Source organism: Strongylocentrotus purpuratus, unplaced genomic scaffold, assembly GCF_000002235.5.
Source record: "Strongylocentrotus purpuratus isolate Spur 01 unplaced genomic scaffold, Spur_5.0 spur5_contig_862, whole genome shotgun sequence".
Classification (NCBI taxonomy): Eukaryota; Metazoa; Echinodermata; class Echinoidea; order Camarodonta; family Strongylocentrotidae; genus Strongylocentrotus; species Strongylocentrotus purpuratus.
In genome coordinates this window covers 115,386-137,362 of record NW_022145571.1, presented here as the reverse complement: position 1 = coordinate 137,362, position 21,977 = coordinate 115,386, and the positions used below count along the sequence as shown (strand labels likewise).

Genomic DNA, 21,977 nt, shown 5'->3' with positions numbered 1-21,977 from the left:
CCGCTCGTGTAAATGATGACGAATGGTTGGTAATTGTAAGGCGATAATCAACAATTTGTTGGAGATCAACAGATAAATCGCCGACCACTGACAACCTTCGAAAAACGGTCAAACACTTTTTCTACGACCTCTGACAACCAACTACCGACCAGTCGTTGTCGGGAGTTGGCGACCGGTCGTACCTCTATAGTGTGACTTAGGCTTCATGGGAATTATTCTTACCTCAGCTTTCTTCTATGCAGGCCTATGGTTAGTCTTTTCATAATATTTGATTTATTCTCTTACTTTTCTTTCAATCTTTCTTTCAAACTTTTGTATTACTATGTTCTCCTCGTTGATGCACAATTCACCTACTAATATGTTGGTTTTTAACTTAGCAAACGTGATTGATTATCATCAACATCGATATCAACATCACTTCTGCTATTATCGTAAAAATGATCACCCTCACTACCACTAGCATGGTTACTACCGTCATCATAATCTCACCTCTTATAAGAACTGTCATCTTCTCTTAGCTTATCAATGATATCTCAACACATGGAAATTCATTTCGCTTAGACATGAACACAATCGACCCAACAAGTGAATCGATAGACACCCCTCAGGCTTTACCAGTTTGTTCACTTTTTTCTCTTGTTGCTCCGTATTAATTGCAGCTTTCTGAAAAAACCCTGGGTCGTTCCAGTGATGCAATACCAATCCCAAATGGAAACAGGGAGAGAGAAAGAGAGCAAGAGATAGATGGAGAGGGGAGGGGAGGGGGTTACAGTTCGGGAAAGAGAAAGGGAAGGAAGTAAAGTGAGAAAGAAAGAGAGAAAGAGAGAGAGAGAGAGAGAGAGAGAGAGAGAGATAAAGAGAGATTTAAGAGGGTGGGTGTAGAGGATGGGTATAACCATGAACCTAACTATGACTAGTTACTTGGGGACGAATTTGCTTGATTTTTTTTAAACGTATGGCTGTACTCTGTATAAATGGAAAGCATTAATATTCTTTATCATGAAAGGTAAAATGTTACCCAGGTAGGTCGTAGGTCCTAGCAGTTAAAGACTTTGATATGTTATAATCTCTATTCTGCTGATTGCATTGCACATTGATTAAATCCTCTTTTTTTCTTAACTTTCATTATCCCCTAATTCTTTCCGAACCCAAACTCTCTTACCTTCACTCGTTTCCCATACATATTCCCTCTTCATTCTTCTCTTACCTCTTACTCTTAGCTAATTTTATCAGCATTTTCGCTGTTCCCACTGTAATTCCTTTGTTTTTCTTTCATTTATTTTGTCCTCTTAAATATTTTTTTCCAGTTTCACAAACTTGTCTTCGCTTTTTTAGTTGATATATGTTTTAATAATTTTACCATATCCCGCGGAATATTTCCAACATTGTAAACCGCCATTTATCCATCCACTTACTTTAACCCTCATACAAACTAGCTATCATCTGGGTACTCTAAATGTGCATATTACATGTGGAAGTTTGGTTGCGAAGAACACCGAGCTTCTAAATTAAATTTCAACCCGCAAGACATCGGCCATAAAGGTTTATGTGTGGTGGAGGTATTTGATTATTAAAACCAACGGGATATTATGGAGACTTGGGTGCGTAAATGAAGGCAAATTAATTTGCACACCTCGTGTTATTACTCATTATGCGCGTACACAATGCAAAGGTTAATCACAACGGCGTGCAAATCCTAATTTCCTGCTTGGTGCTTCTTGATTGAAATTCAGACGATACTTTTCTTTCTCTTCGCATCGCTCGATTCTACCAGGGACTTGGGAGACAAGTCCCTGATTCTACTCTTACTCCCTGTCAGCTTGCCTGTTACGTAATCACTCAACTAGATAAAGATGTTGATGTTCGAAGGAAGCTTTCTCTCGAATCTTTTTTTTGGGTATCTTTTAATAATAGAAAAATCCAAAATTTTGAGGCATGGACGTCACAATATCATTAACTCATATCATATCTGAAAATGTTACCAGTGCGTTTTATTCCAATCCACTTACTTCATAATCTGTGTTTTTTAAAAGCTTTCTTGTACAAAGAGGAAGAATAATAAACTAATTTGGTAGTTTCGGTAAGCATTTTGTATTTCATAAACGTTTATTTTTAATTGGCATGCCTTTATAATCTAATACAAATGCGGGAATGTAGGCTGGATTTCAAATGACTAAAATCCCTGCCACAAACATTCTTCAACAAATTAAAAATGAGAACATGTAGATATTTTTAGAGTTATTCTAGATGTCCTAATGACCATTCACAATTGGCCGAAGTGCATTTTTAGTAATCGCCTTCTTATGTCGAGACCGACCCTAAAGCGTGTCTTGTGTATTAACATATGTCTCTTGTTATGCTGCATCCATTTACACATCGTGAAGGAATTAAATTGCTTTGGGCCTGTAACTTTCTAATGAGAAAATAAGAAACGGTATTAAAGACACTTAATGTCCCTCAGTTAATGAAAGCCCGTCGAATTAACATGATCAAATTGAAGCCTTGGTCAATTAATTAGACGTTTATCTACTTGGGCCTCATAATACCATCTAGAATTTAAATTCATTGACAATAAAGGGATTTTCTATGTATTTAGTAAGGGCATTATTATAGAGAGTTTAATGTCTTCATAATAATAGTTTAAATCGTCGTTCTCATCATTTTTAAACAATGACACTATAAATACATAAAATGATTTATGATTAACTAATACAAATTGACCTTGTACAACTTTTGTATAATACATTTTAACCTACAATACCATTGAGACGGAGTTAGATGTGGTGTCAGCATATGATTCCCTTCGATATGAAGGAAAGTGAACAACTTAGGAAAAAGTGGAAAAAATGATCCAGAGCTTACACTGACATTGTGACTGTTTCACGTCATCGAGCAAATTGGCATTCAAAGAAACAAAATATTTGTCCAGGAACGAATGGAATAATTATATTGACAATCAAGGCGTCTGTATGATTCGTTGTATGAAGCGTTTTTCTCCCTCAATTTTTTCATAAAAAAGACTAGACATGAATTCAGTCTAAAAAGCATTTTACGCCCAAAGCTACACCCATCTATAATTTTTGGTTTGCCCTAGAGAGGTACCACATAAAAAAGAGATTTTATTTTCTCTCAGCCTTTTCTTTTCACTCCTCTTCTCTTTTCATGTAACCCCAGTAAATCTAGATTTGTCAACATACGGGCCTGGGACTATAGAAAGAAAATCGATAACAATATTTTCAACGTGTTCGCATAAGAACGAAAAGGGTTCACAATTTTGGACTCGTGTTTGGTGTGGGAAGGTTTAATTAAAACAGAAACCTGCGAGCAGCGGAGGGCTGCAAATATTATTGGCTTGGACTTGGTAAAATGGTGCGTATCAAGAAGGAGTAAACGAGAGAGAGAGAGAGAGAGAGAGAGAGAGAGAGAGAGAGAGGGAGAGAGAGAGAGATATATACATATAAAGAGTGTTTAGATTTATCATGCAAGAGAGAGATAGAGAGAGAGAGAGAGAGAGAGAACAAATGAAGACAAAAGGGAGAGATGACATCAAACAGTAAAGAAAAGAAAGAAAGGAAAGAAAGAAAGAAAGAAATACATAACAAAATTTATTAAGAAATTAAAGAGTAAAAAGAAAATGAAATTCCAACGGATTAGAAATTAAAGAATAGAGAAGCTGGAGTAAGAACTGAAATGAAACACACATCTTGTAGTTCTTAATAAGTAATAGTAATTATAGCAAGTAAGACTATGTATGATGAGTATAAAACGAAGGTATAATTGAGAGAAAGAAAGAGTTACAAACCGACAAAAGGGAGATACAGAAAGAGAAATACAGACAGAAAAAACAGTGAAACAGAGAGAGAGAGAGAGAGAGAGAGAGAGAGAGAGAGAGAGAGAGGGTTAGGAGGGACTGGGAGAGAAAAAGCCAGGTAAAATCGGATATCCTTTCACATAATTTCGATGTACATACTATCCCAGATGATCGAAAGACAATTTTATAAAGCCATTTTAATAATCCATCTGTATTTGGAAAATAGCCTAGTCATATTTCTTTCCGATAATTCGATTGTGAGTACGAAACGTTAACATCTACCAGGAATTCAATTCAAGTAGTATTAGTAAGAGCATGTTATTGTATAGCCAAGAGAAGGAGAAAAGAGAGTAAGGGAGGGAAGGAAAGAGAGAGAGAGAGAGACGTTTTGCGCATGCTCTTCCAAAGCGCGCAACAAAGTTAATTCTTACTGCGAATAGATTCAACCTGTTGCGTGGTGTGCGATTTATCTCAGATGGTAGTTAAGACGATCTGAGTTGAACATCTATCCACTTGGCTGCCTCTCTTTTGGCTTTTTAACTTATCTCCTTTCTTCGTAGTCAAGAAGAAAGGTGGAGAAGCCCTGATTACCTATTCTAATCATCAATTCCTTGGATTTTGGAAAGATTTTTAAACTCAAACTGAACTCGTCCACTGGATTCTGTACGCAGAGACTTGTCAGCCTGCAAAGGAGCTCAATTCGTCTGAATTATTCAGATCAAAAATTTCGTCCATTTTAAACAATTTCGCATCTTCTCATCACACTGGTATGTAAACCAAATACTGATATTTTGTAGAATGTAATGCTTGGTAAACAATACAACGATCGTCATCGTGTTTGTTTGCAATTAGAACAAATGACGATACCAAACCGCGTTCTACTTTATAAACTTAAACTATACCATCAAAGACGAGATTGTAACAAGAATACGTCTAAAAGTCCGTCCAAATTAATTGTGACTCTAGGTCTAGAACAGAGGGTCTTACTCTGCCAGTCAAAGTCAAAGTCAAGTGCACTCCCCAATTAACTCCCAAGTTTATCGTACTTTCAACTACAATTTTGTGAGCCAAATACCCGTTTCATATGAATAGCTACCTACATCTAAAATGATCCTTTGAAATGTCGGAAGCAGGTCTATTCACTCTTTTGATTTCAATGACCATTTATTATTAAACATAGAGACACTAGGAGATTGTGGTTGAAAACAAATACCTTGCACACATTATGATGTTAGAAGAAGGAGAAGAAGAAGAGGAAACAATGCGGTAATTGGGGCGAGTCGAAATCAAAAGTCAGAACTTGTGCTTTTCTAGTAGTGTTTATTTCTAAATTGTCCTCGTGATCATCTTCAGTAATATTTCCAATGTTATAACAACATAAATCAGCCGTAATTATTTCCATGTTTTGCATATGTTAACAAGCTTTATCATGTTTATCCTAAAGGTATGTTGATTTAAGAGAAAGGTATTAAAGAAACGTCAAACAGCACACTGTCGTCGCCATTTTTTCTCTCCGAATAAAGGTTTTGCCGGAGAGAGGCCTTCCGTTTTCCGGGGGTATTTGTCTAATAGTTGTCTCATACGTTTACTTTAATCGGTATTTAATATCAGAATGAGAACAGGGATAGATGAAAATCTTAAAACTGGAAACGTTCTATAGATATAATACAAAGCATACACTAGTATGAAAATCATTATCAATCTTTGGAATTATCATAGAGATATATTCTATTCTACATGTTCTTCTTAGACATAGAAGTACATTTATTTACATGGTAACGTCATTCTCCTCCTCATCAGTAGGACATCTGATAGTCAATCTCTAAGTCGATGAATACCACTCGAAATCGAGGAAATTACTCTATTTCTGTCCGATTCCTTGTGGAGTAAAGCATGTGGTTTGTCTCAAGAACTGATGTTGAAGATATTGGTAGACTAGCCTAACAGCTTCACAGTTACATGACAGCTTGAACCAACAAGAGTTCAAAACTCACACTGGTCCAGACAGTGTACATCTGTGTAAAACAAACATACACGCAGGTATACCTGGAAAATGGTCTTTGATTTGTGGGATGAGAGGTAAAATAATAATTAACCTGTTTCTAAGCTTTCATGGACTAACAACTGCGAAAGGATAACGAAGCCTATACCATAATTGTATTACCATCAGCTCATGATGTAATCCATGTAATGGTCATAGTTAAGAACTGGTATTAAAAAAGAAATCGGATACATTGAATTCTCAAAGAGTATGGCAAAGCCTTTAAACAATATATGGTAAGAAATCGCCATAGCATGTATGATTATTAGAATACAACCCCTATTTGACATCTCAATGATGAGGCAAAACTTATGAAAGGTCGTTACATAAAAATACTAGGTAATATAGTAACCTATGCTTTTATGATTTTTGTTTTCCTTATAACACGGAACATTTGCAGCTCTTTATTTTCCAGAGTAGTATCTAGGATTTTCAGAAGGAAAAGTTTTTTTTGAATTTGCTGTAATATCATGGTTCACTAATATTAATGTTTATTTATGATTCTCTATGAACAGGTGAGGTGGATATTTCGACCTAACTCTTTTGTTAATGAATATATTTAATTCGAATACCAACAACCTTATGATTGTTCTTAAATTTTGCTACATTACAAATTGAACTTTTGATTTATGCCGTCAAATCTGAATCGTCTTTTATCATGAAATAATATTTCATCGTGTGTGACTAAAGGTTGATTTACAATAATCATTTGTACCAATTGTGTTCAAAACACTTCAAACAAAAGCTGGTTGTGAGTAAGTGACATGTTATTAAGTCACCTCTCCTCAACAATGACTCGTCAGTTTGGAAGTCTAAATCAAGTGGTATATTCGGTTTGAAATAAACTTTACCTAAATCTATAGATGAGGAATATGTTTTGCTTTATCACGAATGCTCTTTTTGTGGGAGAAAAGATGAGATTCTAACTATTATCATCCATCCATCCCCTTACTCTAAAAACTTAGCAGACCCTCAAAATGTTGTCATGGAAACTGTGGAGTCGCATTTTGCCGGAAAGCATCAATATTTAGGCTTTCGAACCTTTGAAACGTGATATCGCTTACATTCATTTCTTCCTGTCTTTCTCTCTGCAGTGTATGTAGGTGATCGTGTGAGGTGATTCGTACCAATATGGATAACGCTGTTGCACCCGGAGGTCCTAAGCAGGACAAAGTGTATGCCTTTAACTTGAATCCAGTGGGGGGTAAGTTCGGTGCCCTTATATCGCCCTTTTCCCTTTTGCTCAATTGCTCTATCTTGGCCTGATTTAGCCCTTGTCTGTCAATACTTTATACGATATACAGACTGTACTTGTTACATTCCTTTCCTCGACAACTGCAAATTATTTGTTTCCTTTTTTTAATATTTTATTTAAAGTGTCCCTTTTATACTTTTAAGATTATTACTCTTCCGTTTGACTTTTGCCTATTATTCATATTGCCTATTTTTTTTCTTAAAATATTTTTTTTAAAAGCAGTTTTGCAAGTCTATAGTTCTATGTAAGCGTGATAACCTTCTTCCGTGTATTATATTCCCACAGCTTTACTACTTTTGACTTCATTTTCCTAGATCTACATGGAAAAATATGTTTTCATTTTAGTATTAGATTTACAAACATTATTATCGAGAGGGGGAATAAAACCCTTATAATATTTCCAATGATAAGAAAAGGTTACAATGACTCTTTAAGTTATGGAATTTGGTAAGTAATCGTTAAAAATACATGATAATGGTAAATTTGATTAGGTTAAATTATATGACAAACATTCTTTCCATGTCCCTTTTAGAGGGCGTTGCTTGGAGTGATGACAATGATAATTGTACTGATGGTGATGATGATGTAATAATAAGATAAACACAACAATTACAATCACAACAACAACAATAGTGATATTAATGATAATAATGATAATAATAATCATAATGATAATAATGATAATAATAATGATAATAAAAAAGAAGAAGAAAACAAAGAATAATGATGATGATGATGATAATAATAATAACAATAATACTACTACTACTACTACTACTACTATACCACTACTACTTCTACTACCACTTCCTCTAATAATACAAATTTATTCTGTCAAGAAGAACTTGTGTTTTATTAAACATTTAGTCACAAATTTGTATCATTTGGAATCATCGTTTATTCACCTTGCTATGCAAGGAAAATAGATTATTAGATTGTTCCTTGTTGATTTCTATATCTGATGCTTCTCTTGAGCGTAACGCAGTGGGAAAGCTTTGCACTTTCGATGCCTGAATGCAACACCTCTTTCCACTTCCATTTGTCTCCGATCAGCCGATCACTCTCTATATAGCACACATGAATCAATTGGATTGCGTTATTATCTACGTTTTACAAGGCATACTTGTGAAGAAAACAAGGTAAAACACGAGTTAATCAACGCAATGCTTGTAATTTTCATGTCGAAGTAATCTTTTGTACGATATTAATCTAAAGTGAAGGCTCAAAGGCCGCGTTAATCACTGGCGCAGTTTTACGACAGGAGATAAACGACGCCTTGTATGCAATCTGGTGAAATTTACCAACACTTTTTGAGACTAGCTGCATGCGTGACAATCGAAATAAATAACCTTGAAACTAATCTCCCAACTCATATCTTTTGCAGAATGTAACTTGAACGAAGTCGCGAGATGCCTCTTCTATTCTCAATTGGGCCTAAAGAGGAAATTCATATTGCTTAATTGTATCGTTACATACAAAAATCTGTAAAGAGGTTTAGCTTTCGTTTGCCAATTTTGAAAAGATGCGTATTGTCTTTTGCACACGAGGCGTCATTCGTTGGCGGAGTGCTGCGTCAGTCACTAGCGCGATCTGTAAAGATGATGGTGGCGGAGTGCTGCGTCAGTCACTAGCGTGATCCCTGAAGAATTTGTTTATAGCTCCTACGCACTAGTTTGGCCAGAAGGGATTATACCTCCATGCATGGTCACTGACAGGTGGTCATCTCATCAAATACGCTCTCAATTAGCATAGGAAAAGAGGATCATGGGTGACCAATGGTCACCGATTATGCATTGTTTGCTATATAGAGGGCGCAAGTAGCTATAAGTAGTGCAGTGGGACTTTGAGTCACATCGTACAAGCAGTTCATGTAAAATGAATAGTGCATTATAATCAATGACGCCGCACGTTCAACATGCACTGCTCTCGAAGACCGTCCTCGAAGTGACATGATCGCCTTGCTATATTCATATATGGGAGGGGGGGGGGGGGATGTTGGTAACTCGAAGACTTGAAACTTCATTTTTCAAATGAGACATCAATTCGATCGCATTATTACCTGCGCTAAAGAAGCCTTTCATTGAAAGCAATTTTTGCTTCGTTAATTTGCTTGGTGCGTCAAAGACCACACTAGTTAATAAGCTTTCATTTTTGCATCAAGATAATAGTGCACTTAATTCGGGGCGCCCTTTCGTTAGTCCTTGTGGATACAAAGCTTCCAGCCCACAGTCCATATCCATAATCTTTATCTCGTCGATGTTTTTCTTAGATAAAGGTATAAATCAAAAATTAAACCCGATCAAACTTAACGACCTCTTTCCTAAATATTATACAAATTGGAATTCCTTCTCTTTACACCCGATCATGCAGTTTTAAAATTAAACATGGAAATTAAAAGCATCATAATATGAAGAAAAGAAACCTATCATGGACTAATCATGGTAACTTTTGATTAGATGTAAATATCTAAACGAAATCAAACGAACAGAACAAAATGTCACAATACAATAAAAAACAAGAAAAGAAAAAGAACAGACTACTCTTTATTTCTCTTATTCAAATAAATTGATGTCAAATTTGATGGTATCATTAACTGTTATTAAAAAAACCCAAATAATATGATATTCCAACATTGTTCATTGAAATAAATGTTGCATAAATCTGAGAAACCATAGTCCATTAAATGAAATTTCATCATATCCCCCCAAAGAACCTCTTTGTCTTGTATGTCAAATGCAATAAAGAGATAAGTATGAATCAGAAAGAGAACTTGTACTGAAAAGTTCAACAATAATAAAATGAATCATTGAAGGAACAGTTCACTTATAAAACCAGGCTTGCCAAAGACTGATTTTTGTGTATTTGTTATATTAGTAGTTTAGGTAAGATCTCCAACGTTGACTAACTATCCTTGTTTTACGTTCCTGGAAAAGAAAAGTTTGGAGAGTTGAAGAAAGTGAAACTGAAAATGGCGGGAGACGGGTGGTGGAGACGGGTAGAAGATGGTAATGAATAGGCTGGTTTCAAGTAAGCACTCTCCGTCTCCTTATCAATCGATAAATGCACTGAATAGCCCCAAGCTCTATACCTGGATGCCTGCCGAGCAAAGTTAAATGAATACAGCCTTGTTCACATTTAAGATTTCAGTCGGTCTGTCTTTCTATCTCTCTCTCTCTCTCTCTCGCTCTCTCTCTTTTCTTATCTCTCTTCTTATCTCTCTTTCTGTCTCTCTCACTCTCTTCTTACTTCCTATCTCTCTTTCTGTCTCTCTCACTTTCTTCTTATCTCTCTCTTTTTTTAAAAATAATCTTTCCTTGTATATCTCTTTCTATCTATATTCTTATCCCTCTTCGTATTTCTCTTCTTATCTCTCTTTCTGTCTATCTTCGTATATCTCTTTCTGTCTCTTCCTCTTTTGACTCTTCCTCTTTTTCTCATTCCCTCTTGAAGTGGAAAAGGAGGAGAGGGAAAGGGAGAGGAAGAGAGAAAGAGAGAGAGAGAGAGAGAGAGAGAGAGAAAGAGAAGGGGGAGACAGATGCTTTCTAGCAACCGCAATAGAGAGAAATAAAAAAAAAACTATGGAAAGAAGTTTAATTTTCACATAAAATTACATGGGTTGGATACGCACCCCATGAGTTTTGTTCGTAGTATTAGTAGACGTAATAGAATTAGTAGTAGAAGTAGAGGTAGTAGTATCGGAATAGTAGTGGTGGGGTGGTGGTATAAGTAGTAGTATTAGTAGTAGTACAAGTAGTATTAGTAGTATTAGTATTAGTATTAGTAGTAGTAGTTGTAGTAATAGTAGTGCATATAGTAGTATAAGTAGCAGTAGCAGCAGTAGTAGTAGTATAATAGTAACAGTATTAATAGTAGTATTAGTAGTATTACAAGTAGTAGTTGTAGTAATAGTAATACATAGAGTAGTATAAGTAGCAGTAGCAGTAGTAGTAGTAGTATAATAGTAATAGTATTAATAGTAGTATTAGTAGTAGTACAAGTAGTAGTAGAAGTAGAAGTAGTAGAAGTAGAAGTAGTAGTAGTAGTAGTAGTAGTAGTAGTATTAGTAGTAGTACAAGTAGTAGTTGTAGTAATAGTAGTACATAGAGTAGTATAAGTAGCAGTAGCAGTAGTAGTAGTAGTATAATAGTAATAGTATTAATAGTATTATTAGTAGTAGCACAAATAGTAGTAGAAGTAGAAGTAGTAGTAGTAGTAATAGTAGTAGTAGTAGAAATAGTAGAAATATTAGTAGTAGTAGCAGTAGTAGTAGTAGTATAGTATTAGTATTAGTAGTAGTAGAAGTAGTAGTAGTAGTAGTAGTAGTAGTAGTAGTAGTAGTGAAAGTAGTAGTAGTAGTAGTAGTAGTAGTAGTAGTAGTAGTAGTAGAAGTAGTGGTAGATTGGTATTGGTAGCAGTAGTCATGATACTAATATTATGCAGTGTAGCCACAAACTGTCCCTGGTTGTTTAATATCACTCACTCTGATTTAGTTTAATTTCTGAATCGAATCGATCTCAGTGATATTAGGCGAATGTTTACTCGTTGTGTTGTGTTACTCGGCTGTCAATTCGACAAACTTGACAAACTAGTTCGACCAACTGTCCGACGAACTTGCAGGGCAAATAAAAACAGGCATGTATCAACATTATAGCGTATCACTTACACAAATTCATATTTAAATCGATGAAGACCCATCAAACCCTAGGGAATGAACGCTGGCTGGTGACAAATATCGGTCGTTGAAAGAAAAGTAGAAGACATAACATGAGAGAAGCGACAAGTGGCAGAATGGTAATGATTGTTAGTAAGGTCCACTGAGTCAGCTTGAGTTTACTTCTCTGCAACCTTGATTACCAGGAGCAATTTCCCCGAAATAGAATATGTTTTATATTATTTTAATATCTCTCCAAGGATGGGAGCATCGGCCCCATTTAGTCCACCACTCGACCGCTATTGACAGTCGTTGTCAGGAAAAACAGGAAACTCACCTTTCTTTGCACCTTTCTTCAGAAATTAGTTGACATCGAAAGACTTTTAGCACCTTGACTTATCAAAATTCATTAACATTAAGAAAAACTTCATTATCACATTGTGGATATCAAAATCCTTAGTAACTAATAAGCTTCTATGATTATTCATATAATGATAAAAACAGTTTCTTTTAATACTATGAATTTGATCGTCTTTCAACACGATGTTGATATTTCAAATCGTCTGTGTTAGCTAGACACTCGATTTTCCTGACTTTTATACTGACAGTAATATCATTAAGTATAGACGAGTGTTAAGAAGGGACCAGGGAGGCGCCTTTAGATTGTCTCATTGCGGCTTTATTTACATGGTCTCTTGCTTGATTCATTAATGGAGGCATGCCTAATGTTTGACAAATACAGAGTTTGAGGTAGCTTTTCTAATTCTTTTCTTGGAATATTCTTGGGTAATCAGTAGGAGAATTTGTGTTACTGAAATTTGTCACATTGATGATCATTTATCCTCACCAAACATCATTCAAGAAGCATAACAAGAAACAGACTTAGAATTGTCTTCTTTTAATGTAGACAAATAATATATCTCACAGCTAAATCCACAGTGAATTAATGAGGTGGTTCCTAAGTGAATATTTCTTATATCTTCTACGTTCATGGCTGTAAAGGGATGTTTCATTTGGTCTTACTTTTGAAAAATTAAGCAGGCGCATTCGTTTGTGGAAATCATATTTGTGTACAGGAAGGTTGGCAAAATAGAGGCAACCATCAAACTAAAATAATTTGATTGAGATAACCCGACAAGGCAGCAAGTCTACATATATTCATTTAATAATGTCATGATTAAAATCCAGGTCAAATCTAACATCTATTCAATAACAATGTGGAATGATTCTAAAATAAGACGTCGCACGCGTGACTAATTAACACAGGTAATAAACAATTCATCATTTAACTAATGCTGCACCAACTTGCTAACTGATATTACGTAATTTTGAATTGCTTTATCTTCGCAAGGCCTGATATTCATTTTGATGCAAAGCGGTTTCTTTACTTTTTTGACATAGTTCTCGTCTTTATATAGTCTAAGAAATGAATCAAGAACGTTTTATGTTTATCAAGATCGTGGGGCCTCCACCTTAATTAAAAACACCAACGAACTGTTTACAAATAGAGGCTTTATAATACTGAAGACAATATGTCTTAAGAAGCTGAAGTGCAACGTTACAATGAATTAAAGAACAATGAGAAAATATATCGAATATAACCCCTTCATCAATTAAAAAAAGTAACAGTTGATACGCCAAAACAACTGAGCGTTATCTTGAAAAGATAAGCCTTGATGCTCTCTAAATAAGTAATGATAGTGATCATATTAATACTACTGCTACTACTACTACTACTACTACTACTACTACCACAACTAAAACTACAACTACTACTACTACTACTACTACTACTACTACTACTACTACTACCACAACTAAAACTACAACTACTACTACTACTACTACTACTACTACTACTACTACTACTACTTCTACTACTTCTACTACTCCTACTACTACTACTACTACTACACTCTTATTTCCATAGCGTCAAATTTCACTCTAAATGGCGTCAGCTGGGAGTCAACTCTATTCCTAGTTAAAGTGACACGGAAAAGGAGTCATCTTGACTCTGAATTGAGTCAATTCTCAGCTGATGACACACAATCCGAGTCAAATTGATTTGGAATCTGTGTCACTTTAGCTAGGAATAGAGTTGACTCCCAGCTGACGCCATTTAGAGTGAAATTTGACGCCGTGGAAATAAGAATGTACTACTACTACAACTACTACTACTACTACTACTACTATTACTTCTACTTCTACTACTACTACTACTACTACTACTACTACTACTACTACTACTACTACTACATCTACTACTAATACTACTCCTACTCCTACTCCTGTTGCTGCTGCTACTTTTTACTACCAATAATAATGACGGATGACACTAGGAAAGACCTAAAAGAAACTCCACGTGAACGTGATTTTGCTCATCATTGTGCAAAACAATCATCACTTTGTATTTGATATTAAAAAATGTACGATCAACAAGAGCAAAGATGTTTGTTTCTTTGTAAATTTGTGATTGCTTTTATATATATGCACGGCCATGCTGGAGAACAGCATTTGGACAAGTATACCACCGTGTAATAATTAAACAAACAAACAAAGATTAACCTTCACTTGTTTAACATCTAAAGGAGATTGACATCAGAGATATAACCGAACTTATATGCAGGGATTGGTGTAGAAATGATCGTACCTCAATATCCATGCATGTGGCACTTATAGCAGAGTTTATCTGTTTTCCCCAGTTTTTTCTTTTTAAAAGGTAGGACATTGTAAGTAAAAATAGATGGAGTTAAACAAAAAAATAATCTTACATATCGATTCAAAGAGACTTCTCTTTCTCTTTTAGATATCTATACTGTATCGGGAATACTGCTTAAGTACCTATGAAGTATAATTTAATAATACTGGCTTGATAAATATGATTGTCCAGTGAGGTGTTACATCAACACCATGGATTCCGGGAATGAGATAGCTGGACGTGGAGATGGTACTGGTCGTGAGACATGGTCCAAGAAGATTGACTTCTTACTCTCTGTCATTGGATTTTGTGTTGATCTCGCAAACGTGTGGATCAACCATTGAATACAGGTTCACAGAGTGCAAAAGAAGTATTCTTCTTATGACATAGTAGTTTAACATTCAAAGGCGACTACAGACAGTTCTGCCCACAATCCTAACGGTTCAGCTTCTTATCGCTGAAACAGGGCCAGACTCCAACAGAAGGTTGACGCTAAAACCAAGTAACAGGTACACAAGATGTGTCAATACCATCGCGCCATTAAATTACACCAGTTCCCGCCGATCTGTGCACACATCAAGCCTTTGAAACCATTTAGCCTATATTTGCGCCGTTCACTTTGCATTTACTTTGTGTTCGATATCATTTTCACATGGCACTTCAAAGATCCAACATTCATGCGCAGTTACATCTTTGCCAAGCCTGATGATTTAAATCGGTTTCACGATTTTTTTTTCTTCAAAAAATGGATAGTCCCTGAGATCGATTATATGTAAATCCGGTTCAAATTATGGAGGGGGGGGGGGGGGGGGGGTAGAGGTGCCATTTTTCATGACCTGTTTGAACGCAACGCGCAAGCGCTAGGATTTCTAAAACTTATTTTAGTTTATACTCTCACTATCAATAGTTGAAGTAGTTGATATAAGCACACGCCTATAAAGATTTTGGAGTGATCTGAATGTGTTCATTGCACACGAGGCGCCGTTCGTTTGAAGCAGAATTGCGTCAGCTTCTCGCGACGTCTAGTTCTCGCAGAACTGGGTCAGTTTCTCGCGACGTCTAGTTGACGCAGAACTGCGTCAGTTTATCGCGACGTCTAGTTGACGATCCAAGTGAGAATGACATCGAACACAAAGTACATGTTAATGCAAAGTGAACAGACTGAATCTTACGTTGAATGGTTGGCTTAGTGCATTCATTCAATCTTGATTAGTCTAGTTCACGCAGAACTGGGTCAGTTTCTCGCGACGTCTAGTTGACGCAAAAGTGCGTCAGTTTCTCGCGACGTCTAGTTGACGCAGAACTGCGTCAGCTTCTCGCGACGTCTAGTTCACGCAGAACTGCGTCAGTTTCTCGCGACGTCTAGTTGACGTGCCAAGTTAGAATGACATCGAACACAAAGTACATGTAAATGCAAAGTGAACAGACTGAATCTTACGTCGAATAATTGGCTTATTGCATTCATTCAATCTTGATTAGTACAGTGACTAACGCAATCAATGTTAAATGACGGTCAACTCGTATGCAAAGGCAAACATATAGCTGTTGATAATAATTGATTTACAATGTCGTATAGGTTTGCAGCCTGCATTGTGTCACCATGGGTTTTAAAGAATTAGGGCTTTTCTATTAAAAAAGCCGAAATCTTTCCAATGAAAAGTATACGATACACAACTACCCTGAAGAATTAAAGCACATATCGACGTGTGGCTAACTATGAACTAGTTGCTGAAAACGTCGCCACAAAACAGAACCGCAGAGCAAAATAAACAATCCTTAGTGAGGAAAAAAAAAGTAATTATAGGCGCCATGTCTGAAACCAAACCAAGTGTATTGAACCGGATTATTTGTGTGTAGAAAGTTGGTACAGTGGACACGGAAACCGTCGCTTAATTCAGCAAGAGAACGTGTTCTTGGGTTACTCTTGTACGATTGAAGATGGAAACCAGAGGCGGAACAAGAATTGTACGGTAGCCGCAAGGGCGGGTTAAGGATGTAGGACCCTGCACTGAGGTTGGTTTACCGTGTCAGATTACGCGCGCATTGCGGTGATGCACCCTACTCAATGCTACGTTCAGTTTGGGACCGCGACAGCCTCAGGCACTGAACGTAGTTTCTGTTTCGAGGGTGAGTGGGGTGCAATAACCGTTTCTATGTTCTCACCTGTCTACATCGCAGCCTACATTTTATATGTAAGCCACAACGACTCAAGTTTTCCTGTCCCCGAATGATAATGTTACCTACTGTACTCAAACAACACATTCAGAATGAACCTAAGTATGGGTATTTGGCCTATATCGAGACAATCAAAGCCTTTAATACACAAAACGTCCCAAATCTATACCAATAAGATCCAGGGGGTACTAACAAGCCTCTTCTGTACTAACATCATTTACCCCAAAGCATGGACATAATGCCAATGGACACCTGGAACACTTCCTAATTTCTTAAATGTTCCCCCAATTACTGGTATAGTCCAAAGCTCTTTGGAAGCGCACAGAGATGTTATTTCATGACGTATTATGCGTTTTACAAGAACTGAACTATTATTATTATTATTATAATGGGTTAGGGTTATGATTACACAGATCGTATTCAAAATTGTTATCAAATGTCAGCCCTGAGACCGAGCTAGACGAACTCGAGGGACGTTAGACAACTTTCCGGGGTTAGGTGCATAATGAACATGATCCATAATTTCCATCTCTTCATCATTTTACCCTACGTTTTTTTATTTTCGTTGCTATCTTTACGCGTTTGATTTTTTCCACTTTCTTTGTTCTTTTCACTTTTTATTCTATTATGCATTTCGTTGCCTTCTTTCTCTTTTTATCATAATTGATATCCATTGTATTTCTTAATTTCTCCACATTTCTTTACACAGTGCATGTCAAAACTGTAGTGTTGGAAATGTCTTCCAAATAGGCCTAAATGATTTAAATATTCTTCAAAATATTCTCAGCAACTCTTCTTACCTGTAAAAAGGTTGCGGTCTCATTCATCTAATGACATCAAAAGTAACGATATTTTACAGTCGAGTGAGCAAAAGCCACATTTCTGTAAGTGTATAAATTCCAAACTTGACTCGAATTGGTATCTGTTCTGAAGGTAAGAGTAGTGAAAGGGCCTAGGAAATTGACGTATTCAGGAAATTGATGTATTCTGATCAGTAAAAGACGATTATGGAAGAACAGGCTTTGTACACTATGTGTCCTGACATGACTATGTCATCAACATTTAATGTTTAAAGATAATAGCCCTTTTGCAGCCAGCATCAAATCCTGTAGAACTTTGCAGGACTTATGAATATGTTCAGTATGTCCTATATCTGTGAAATCTAAACATTATCAGTGTCCTAGTATTCAAATTATGAAAGGAAACCCGTTCACCTTCTAGACTCCACTGTCGGACACTATTGACTGAAATCTTTTTTTTCTTTGGTAATAACATACATAAAATGAGCTTTAAACCGGTACATGAGCACTTGCCTCCATCAATAACCTAATACTTGTAATGGCCAAAATTAAACTTGGTGCAGCACAAAACGTACGACCATTCGGTAAAAGGGTCTGAAAATCAGAGTTTTACTAAGGTGATTGCAATCACTAAAGTCGATTCGACAACTAATAATCGTTAATTTCCCACTAAAAGCCATTTTCAAGCACTTTCGCTTTAAGGGAAGTTCTAAATTAGTATTGTCTTTCAAATGCCGTTGGAATTTATTTTAATTTAATTTATGCAAATGGGACATATTACCTTTCGGTGAGCAATTAAATTCTTTCTTGACTATTTTGAAATAATAGGTTTTCGTGTTTTTCACTTCAGGTTGGCATACGTGTGATATTTTTGTTACAACGATATATTGACTGCTATGAGAGGCATCGCTGTTTCTGTAGGCTCAAGGGGACGTTACATCCTGCTATGACCCCGAGGCGCGCCGGGACGTAACATCCTACCATATCCTTTTCTTGAGTAAAGACTGGTTAAAAAAATCACAGAAAATCTGAGACACTGACTGTAAATATTCGCTGGAAAGTCGCCTGAATGTTACGATCATTCGGGAATCGCTTACACACTGCACTGTTAGGTATCCGCGCTCACACAAAGAAACTTTTTACACATAAACCAATGGGGATCTCAGCAAATTTTATTTATGCGGCCCGTTACTCGGGGCAACGGCCATTTAAAAAAAAAAGCAAACTATTGACAGGTAGGCGGCCATGGCTTAAATCACGACTCCAATTTCGACCAATCAGATGACTAGAATTACTCAACAAACTAAAGAGTGGTATATTAAATGTACTACTCTCCTGCTCGCTCAACACTTCTATTTTTATTTCTTTTTCGTCGATTACCCTTTTTTCATCTTTAATATAAAATCTTTCCTTCAGGAGGCAAATTTCTCTAGTCACGTAGGCTATCGGTATGAAACTGTTGCCTGCTTGGATTTTTCCAATTTACCATGAACCACTTAAAGCAAAGATTTAGGCCTACTATTACCTGATATACTTTTTATTTAAACAGTAATGTTTTCGAAAAGCTTTGAACAAGAACATATTCAGGCTTCAGTCAGTCACTTACACTTATCATCATAGTGAATAATAATAGCACTCTTACTTTATTGTGGCGAACTTGATTTAACTACTACCCTCTCCGAACCTCGACTAAAAACTTCTACCTAAAAATGCATAACTAAAACATGTAAAATGGACCAGGGGATATTCCTCGGGGAGACCACTTCACAACAGGTGCATGCAGCCAAGAGTTACGGGGGCCAGTAGGCTTGAGGCTCCGTGCATTTCATGGATGTAGGTCATAACCTCTTCTGTACTTGCCTCGATTTCAATTTGTGCTTGTTGTCGATTCCACAAAATTATGGCGCCCAAGGGCAAAAAGTGGGATGATTTTGAGGGGTTAAGTCGTTTTATCTCATACACGTTCTGTTGTGTAGACATGTATTGTATACCGGTATATACGACAGCGGAGGAGGCATTCCCAAGATTGTGATATTGTCTACAGGGAACATTCAAAATTTGTCTGAAATTAAATCTGATTTATCGTTAAGTTTGATGAATATTTCCTCTACGTCGAACCAGAAATGCACCTTTGTAAAATAATTTTGATCTTCCAGTCAAATCAAAAGTGTTGTGCTGTGCTTCTTTCTTTCTTTGTCTATTCGTCTTTATTTCTTTCTTTCTCTTGCATTATTTCCTTCTATCCTACCGTTTCTTCATCTTCCATTATTTCCCTTTATCCTACCGTTTCTTTCTTTCTCTCTCTCTCTCTCTCTCTCTCTCCCTTACTTAGAATGAAGATTGGGAGAGATTGCGTGCCATCTATATACCCTTTGTGTTCTTAATTCATCATTGATCTTCTTCTTCTATTTGTGGGTATTCTTTATTCCTCCTCGTCATCATTGTTACTAAGTGACTAGCATCATCATTTTCTTGTTCTTCTTCCCCCTTTTCATCTACTTTTACTACTATATCTTCTTATTCATATACTTCTTGAATGATGTGTACCATTTGTCGAGCTTATAGTGAATGAAAGCAAGGGAGTGGGGAGGGGGGGGGGTGGTCTCTAAACTTTTTCATTACATTTTCGTCAAATTCAAATTTGTACCTTGCAATTTAGGTAATTTCTCTGTTGCCTCTTTTCTTTATCAATTATTTCTCTCAGATAACACGACCAAAAGAGTTTTTGTAATTATTAATCAGTAAACAGTATATTAACAGATATGAACTTTTGTTTTGCTCTTTTAGCGACCCAAGGAAAGCTTATGGAGGTAACCATGGATTCCGGGAATGAGATAGCTGGACGTGGAGATGGTACTGGTCGTGAGACATGGTCCAAGAAGATTGACTTCTTACTCTCTGTCATTGGATTTTGTGTTGATCTCGCAAACGTGTGGAGATTCCCCTACATGTGCTATAAAAATGGCGGCGGTAAGTTTGATTGTTAATAGGAGTTTTTTTTAAATATTTGTCTTCCTCTGAAAAAGCCTCTTTTCATTTTGATATACATGTATGTATCACAATGTCGCATTTTATTGATGTGAATAATCTTCTTCTTATGATCATTACCTGAGAAACTGGTTCGAAACCAAGTCAATCACAGCACATCGTATCGTTCTTTATCCCTAAGACCGCCTGATTGGACTTAATGCCATAAAATTAAAAAACCCTGATACTATGATATAATTGATTTGACTTTTATCACCATATAAACAGAACATAACGGCAATGGGTATGGTTAGATAATGTGTTCATCTTTAACAAAGATAAAAAGTATTTTTCGGGGTTCTTTGAGTCTTCATCTTTATCACTTTATGGTATGTCGTGATGCAATCAGTTCGTTTTCTCGTTCTCCTTTTTGGTTACATTCATTCTTAGACGATATCATGTAAAGTAATATGATATCTGGATGTGCAACTTGGGTAATATTTAGATTGGGTGTCAAGCGAACAAGGAGTATGTCTTACAGTATGGCATTCGGCATGTTCAGCTTACCCTTAGTTTGATAAGTCAAATGCCATCCGTGTTTTAAGACTACATGTAACTTTAATTCATGAATAATGCATCACCTGTTTCCGATTTACTCTTGTTCGAAGATCCCTGACTATTAAAGATGTCTAATTGTTTCACCCGCTTGCGCGACCAATCGGTCTTCACGACCAACCCTTAGTAATATGCGCCCGTCAAACTCTGGGCCAAGAAATCTAGGAGGGAGAGAGGAGAAGAGTAACAAGGATGGGGGTATTCGGTGGCAGAGTTATTAAAATGTGCATCAATTTGAGAGGAGATAACACATCGAATCCGCACGCCGATTAATTCCGTGATCATCATAAATCGATGAAGAAGACGACCCTATGCCGAGGGGATTGTGTTTGATTAAAAGAGCCTCAGGCGGCCAGGAACCTGGGAAGGACTTGATGGCATGGATTAGAGATGGGTAGGGAGAAGAGGATAGTGAGACTGAGATGGAGATCAGAGAGAGAGAGAGAGAGAGAGAGGGAGTGCTCGGTCAAAGAAGGGTGAGAGGAAGACATATGGAGAAGGACTCAGACAGAGATAGAAAAATGAGAAAAAGATAATAAGATAACGAGTCAAGCCGTTAAAATATAGAAAAGACGAAAAGTACAAGAATTTCATTGAACGCTATACCTGCAAGGTTGGGAGTCAGTTAAACAAGTGGTGGAACTGAGAGAGCGGCAGAGAAAGAGCGAGGGGAGAAGAGAGAGAGAGAGAAAGAGAGAGATGGGGGATAGAGAGAAAGAAAGAAAGAGAGAGAGAGAGAAAGATTGAGAGAGAGAGAGAGAGAGGAAGATATTGTGCAACGGGGTGGAGAATAATAATACTACTACTAATACAAAAAACGGTGCTTATAAACGCTTCCATCGAAGTCTCTTATCGCTAACCAGTGATCGAACTATGTAGAACAAATTACTGTACAATTACTAAATATGGAATCAATTGAATTAAAACAAAACTTTCGAACTTTGGAGGAATGACGTGCATGATC

General features: G+C 36.6%; 1 protein-coding gene across 2 annotated transcripts in view; it reads left to right on the top strand.

The window, feature by feature from the left end:
* The window catches only part of LOC584179 (sodium-dependent dopamine transporter), a 62,302-nt gene that overhangs the window by 20,850 nt on the left and 19,475 nt on the right, over nucleotides 1-21,977 (top strand). The window contains exons 1-3 of one of the 2 annotated variants that reach the window (XM_031000512.1): nucleotides 4,222-4,578; nucleotides 6,947-7,056; nucleotides 20,219-20,401. In XM_031000512.1, coding sequence (XP_030856372.1) covers nucleotides 6,984-7,056; nucleotides 20,219-20,401 — 256 coding nt within the window. In that variant the 5' untranslated portion in view covers nucleotides 4,222-4,578; nucleotides 6,947-6,983. Of the gene's footprint in view, nucleotides 1-4,221; nucleotides 4,579-6,946; nucleotides 7,057-20,218; nucleotides 20,402-21,977 lie in introns of those variants that run through there. The other variant, XM_031000519.1, reaches the window with a different exon arrangement.